Genomic DNA, 5,982 nt, shown 5'->3' on the forward strand with positions numbered 1-5,982 from the left:
TATATATATGTATATTCGTTTTGTGTTATCAGTCTATTCTTCTTAATAAATTTCCGATTGTTGCGCTTACAATATGATTTATTTTTAAATTCTTACATATAATTGGTTCAGACCGGTAACTTTCGAAATTCTTGTAAATGATATATATATATTTATATATAACACAAAACGAAACTTACAGGATTATTAAACGCCTTTGCGATATCGTTCAGTATTGTAGCCTTCTCGCTTTGTTCAAAGCATTTCACAGTAGTTGGCGGTCTGGCAGACATCGCGTTACATATGTCAAATAGAGTTGTGTATTCACAGGCAACAGGTATCTGAATTTGTTGATCGAAACAGTTGCCCCACACATAAATAAGTTTTTCTTCGCTTATAGCACAACTCATATTTTTCATGGCAGCAACATCCAACATTTTCATTGGTGCAGGCGTTATCATAATCTGTTAATTCCAAAATTTTCTATTTCATTTTCTGTTTTACATTTCTATTCTTACAGTAATTATAATAATAAATCATTTACCATTTGAGGATCATGAATATCATTTCTAGAATTACAACCCAATTGTCCATGAGAGTTTCCACCCCAGATGAAAATATTTCCTTCTGTAGATAATGCAAGTACATGTGTATAACCACAAGTTATTTTTGCTAAAATTTCAACATAGATTAGTCTCAACACTGTATACAAATCTTTCACTTCCTTCATAAATCATTAGAAATGGACTTTTAAAATAAAGAAATTACTCATGCGAATGATTTTATTTTTAACTTCAAGTGGTTCGCTTATAAATTCATCCCTGCACGTAGAAACACCTAATTGACCATGATGATTTCTTCCCCAGGTGTACATCTTTTTGTTTTCAGTAAGCACTATGAAGAAACTGTCACCACAGCAAACAGACTCGATCTTTTTTTGGAAATACATGCGTTTCATCCAACTTATGCCATCAAAGTAGAAGATTTGGAAATAGAATACCTTGGAAATAAATTAAATAACTTTTAATATTTAAAACTAAATATTATTATCGTAATAATTCGGTCGTCAGCTTACCTTTTGATCATCAGTTAAAATGATAAAAGTGCGATTACCACCAACTGCACTTTGTACAATACGTGAATATCTCAAATCAACTATCTGAGAATAATATTCTATATTAAAATTAACCCATGGAACCTCGTACCAGCAATACACCTTTCAAAAATAAGATTGTTATATTAATTTTTATAATTAATATATTTTATACATAAAATATACCATAAAGGATAAACTGATGCACTTATATATTATATATTCATATTAATTCTTCCAAAATTTTTGCAAATTCTAAAATTATCAGATACGTTGGTAACAATTATAATTTCTCCTTACATTTATGTATGGAAATTACACAAAACGTAATTTTACAAAAAAAAGTATCACAACATATCATAAATTATATATAAAATATATCAAATCCATTATTTATGATATTACTAAAGTAAATATAGAGAATGTCATAATCTTTACTATTAAATATCGAAACATTTTTATGAGAATAAAATTCATTTGAATCCTAAAGTAATTTTTCTTTTATTTTCAAATGTGCTCTATTAATTATTAAGAAATAAAAATAATTTTTCTATATAGGCTATGTATGTTCATAATATGACTTTTAAATATTAAGAGCATTAAATTTAATGAAAAATTAGTAATATATTATTAATATATATAATTAAGTGTTAAATATTTTTAATATACCTGGTGAAAAAATTTTATGGAAATTATACCATGTTTTGAAACATTTCAGCGAAATTGATGAAAATTTGCTGAAATTTCACTGAAAGTGAATTTTTCAGTCAACATACTAAAACATCGCTGAAATTGAATTGAAATTTCTCTGAAAATTTATTGAAATTTCTTTGAATTTTTGATTGAAATTTTTCTAAAATTTTTTCTGAAAATTAATTTTTCAGCTAAAAATTGCTGAAATTAGACTAAAATTTTTCTGACATGCTAAAATTTTGTTGAAAAATGTTTCAAAACATGAAATAATTTCAGCGAAATTTTTTCTTCAGAGATATTAATTGTGAGATATACTTCTCCATCCTCTGTCAGCAAAATAACAGCAAGATCACAATCAATAAGTAACATCTTAATTTTTTTCTGGAACATGTAATCTACTTTTCTTGAATGTTCAGGATAATATATTTCACCTTTCCTCAGTTCGTGTATGTATGTGCTGCACGAACGCTCCGCGAGCCTTTATTAAAAAATAATACAATATTATATATATGAATATAAATAAATAATCGTAGTAAGATTCCTTCTAATAACATCAAATAATAGTACTAAAATTGATAAATGGCATTTAGGAATCCGCGCTGTAATCATTGCGCTTAAATTACTGGACAAACTTCCGTATATTTGAAAGTATTTCACAAATTTGAATACAAGTACGTTTCGACTAAATTCTAACCATCTTCAGCTTAACATCGTTAACAATAGAAACATTTACACACGTGGTATCCCTGGTTATCTCCCAGTTATTATCCATGACCAGTTAATAAGCTGGACGGTATCATGTGGATTAACTGGTCATGGATAATAAGGGAAATAACTAGGAATACTACGTGTGTAGATGTTTCTATTGTTAAGCTGAAGATGGCTAGAATTTAGCCGAAATGTACTTGTACTCAAATTTGTGAAATACTTTCAAATATACGAAGGTTCGTCCAATAATTTAAGCGCAACGATTACAGCGCAGATTTCTAAATGCCCTTTATAAATTTTAGTATTATATATATGTATATCAAGTATAATAATAAGAAAAATAGTAAGTAATCAGAAAAATAATTCATTCATCTTGCTTCACGTGAAAAGCAACAATTGTCAGAATCCTATTTTACCTAAAAGTTGCAAATTTATTTAATACGCGTTCAGTAGAGAAAAAAAACTGTAAGCGCTCAACATTAAAGTGAGCATTTAATAATTTTTAATAACTCTTAATAATTCTTAATAATTCTTAAAGTATATGCGTGTCTGTGAGGTGGAGTTAATGTCGAAAACGACAAAAAATTTTTTTTTTTAATTTCAATTTCGAAATTTTTTGTTATACGTATTAATACGTATTAATAATATAACACATATTAATGTGTATACTTTGAGCTTGAAAAAGGATTTTCGAATGTGTAAAAGAGGAAAAAAAGTCCTTGCAAAGCACGTAATTTCATTTTAGGAGAAATGTTTTTTTCTATGCTTTAAATCTTAGGTCTGTTCGCGTTGCTTGCACTTTTTGCACTTAGCATCTTCGTTCTCTCTTTTTACAACTCCCGAATATATATTTATCCCGTTTTAAATGTAAACAATTTTGAGAATTTTAAGCAACGTGAACGAACCTCTTAATTTCACAAATTGACAGTATGTTCGTTCAAGTAATCTAAATCTCCCGCCTCACGCTTATTTTTAATCTACAAGCTGTAAAACTTTTATATCAAGCGAATGTTAATCTATCAGGTGACAGTTATATGTGTCAAAAAAAGTGAATTTTAAAATTTTTTTCCGATTATCTCGTGAAATCGTGTAATAGATTTCCGAGATTTTTGTTATGTGTTCTTTAATTCTATAAAAAAATTTGGCAATCCGTGAAGCCAATTTGGAGATTTCTCCTAAAGCGTAATAATTTATAGTAAAACAGGACTGCTTTAGGATCCCTTTAATATAATTGGTTTCTACACTGATCGGTATTCATTGTCGATTCTTATATTTAAGATGGTTCTTTAGTAAATCGAGTTATCATAGAAATGTCTAATTTTGGGTGGATCCTGATAAGGTGCCCCAAATTTTCGTACTTTACTGAAGAACTATCTTACGATCGTCTTAAGTACAGTCTTAAGATGTCATGAACCAATCGAAGAATCGCGTCAACATCTTAAGATATTACTTAAAACTAAGTACAATCTTAAGATGTCGTAAGTCAATCCGACAGATGTCGACAACTTAAGATATCGTAAGTCAATCTGAGAAATGTATTAGATTTTAAGACTTATTTAAGACGGTTTTAAAATAACGGACGACTATAAATACCATCCTATATTTAGCGTTTCACAATTAATAGCTTCCTCCTTATGAATAGTCCATAGACGGAGAGGGTAGAAATTTAGAAAGAGACATTAGCTACGTTCAACGAACTCAACAGTTGAGCGAACGGTTGCTGCTATTGATATATTCTTCTAGATCTAAAATGCTGATTGGATGATCTAAAAGAATACACCAATAATAGCGAACGTTCACTCAACTGTTGAGTCCGCTGAACGCAGCCATTAGGTGCATCCAGAAGCACAACTGCTTACTGAACGCTCAATGAGCTCTTTGATTGGCATATTCCATTAGATCTAAAAATGTAGACTAAACAGATAAAAGAGCTCATTGAGTTCTCAGTGAGTTCTTGTATCTGTTTGGTCTTTATTTTTCGATCTAATGGAATATGCCAATCAGTTGAAAGAGTTCACCAAGCAGTAAGCGGTCGTGCTTCTGATTGGATGCACCCACTGTCCAACTGCACACATCGTGTTATCCCTTCCACTATACTATGCAAGTTGTTAGAAATATCCTAATGGCTCTGTACACTGGACTGTATTGAGATTCTCGCCTCAGTGCCACTCAGGTATCACTCTATTCTTGCAATGTTGTTTACCGAATGTTAAGGTGCTATTTCATGCAGCAAAGCTTCGCCAGCGAAGCTATCCCCACTATTGCTCCGCGAATAAAAAAGTGTTTTGGAAGTTTTGAATTTGAACAAAAAAGTTTTTATGCATAAATATACAGGATGTCCCAGAATGATAGTCAAATATTTCGTGTACTAATAGAGCGACCTAAACTGAGTCTAAAAGTCCTCTATTATTTTAAATATTAAGGTTATCTTTTATTTATTTTTTAATGGAGTAAGGCAGTCTAACAAGTAAAGTCGAAATCGTTTTTAAATATTATTATTATATTTCTTATATATTATTTTTTAACTATTTGACACTCTAATAAACCATTTTATATTTTTTACCTAATTTTTTGTTCATAAATTGACCTTTCTATTACTATTATATTTTCCTCTACTATTTTGCAATTTTCTTAATAATTAGAAGGATATTAGTTACTAAAAATCGCCGAATATTAGTTTTCAAAGATTTTTTACTCAAGTACTGTCAACTTTTAGAAAAACAGCAAGCGACAAAAATTGTTTATTTTCTTCTCATAAAGTTTTCAGAATTTTTTCAGAATTTTTTAATACAGCATTTTCTTATATTATGTCGTTAAAATTAGTTGCCAGTAAGAAAATGCAGTACTGAAAAGTTAATAAAAAATTCTGAAAAAATTCTTAGAGATCTATGAGAAAAAGATAAACAATTTTTGTCTTTTGCTGTTGTTTTGTAAAGTTAATAGTACTTGATTAAAAAATTATTGAAGACTAATATTTGGCGATTTTTAGTAATTAATATATTAACTATTCCGAAAATTGCAAATAAAATGATACAGAACTTTTTGAATCAATTTAATCCGCTCTATCAGCACACAAAATATTTGGCAGTCATTCTGGAACACCCTCCTGTATATAAATATGTTTAAACACACACATATATGTAATAAATGCTCATAAACATATTATATAATTATATATGAAATATGTTTATATATGTTCGTACATCCTTCTTTCTTTTATAAAATTACTGTTTAATGTAAGAAAAATAATAATGACAAAATGTCAAAAATAATTAAAGAAACAATTTTCGCGTTGCTTGTTTTAGAAAAAAATCAAGTCTAGAGAAATGTAAAAAAAAATTATTCTTACATAATTATACATAATTTTACATGTAATTAAAATATATATCAGTATTTTTTTTACATATATTTGTCCAAACTTGATTTCTTCTAAAACAAAAATTCTAATTTGAAAATTGTCCTTTTAATTATTCTTCGTGTTTTTTATTATTATTATTTATTTTGTTATA

At 28.5% G+C, this 5,982-nt stretch overlaps 1 protein-coding gene across 1 annotated transcript in view; it reads right to left on the reverse strand.

The window, feature by feature from the left end:
* LOC108749091 (RCC1 and BTB domain-containing protein 1-like) overlaps nt 1-5,982 on the reverse strand; it is a 10,286-nt gene that overhangs the window by 1,318 nt on the left and 2,986 nt on the right. The window contains exons 2-6 of the mRNA XM_018487608.1: nt 2,081-2,243; nt 1,055-1,195; nt 748-979; nt 524-651; nt 180-443 (exon numbers count right to left, since the gene is read on the reverse strand). Coding sequence (XP_018343110.1) covers nt 180-443; nt 524-651; nt 748-979; nt 1,055-1,195; nt 2,081-2,243 — 928 coding nt within the window. The remainder of the gene's footprint in view (nt 1-179; nt 444-523; nt 652-747; nt 980-1,054; nt 1,196-2,080; nt 2,244-5,982) is intronic.

The sequence above is a fragment of the Trachymyrmex septentrionalis genome, unplaced genomic scaffold (genome assembly GCF_001594115.1).
Source record: "Trachymyrmex septentrionalis isolate Tsep2-gDNA-1 unplaced genomic scaffold, Tsep1.0 scaffold266, whole genome shotgun sequence".
Taxonomy (NCBI): Eukaryota; Metazoa; Arthropoda; class Insecta; order Hymenoptera; family Formicidae; genus Trachymyrmex; species Trachymyrmex septentrionalis.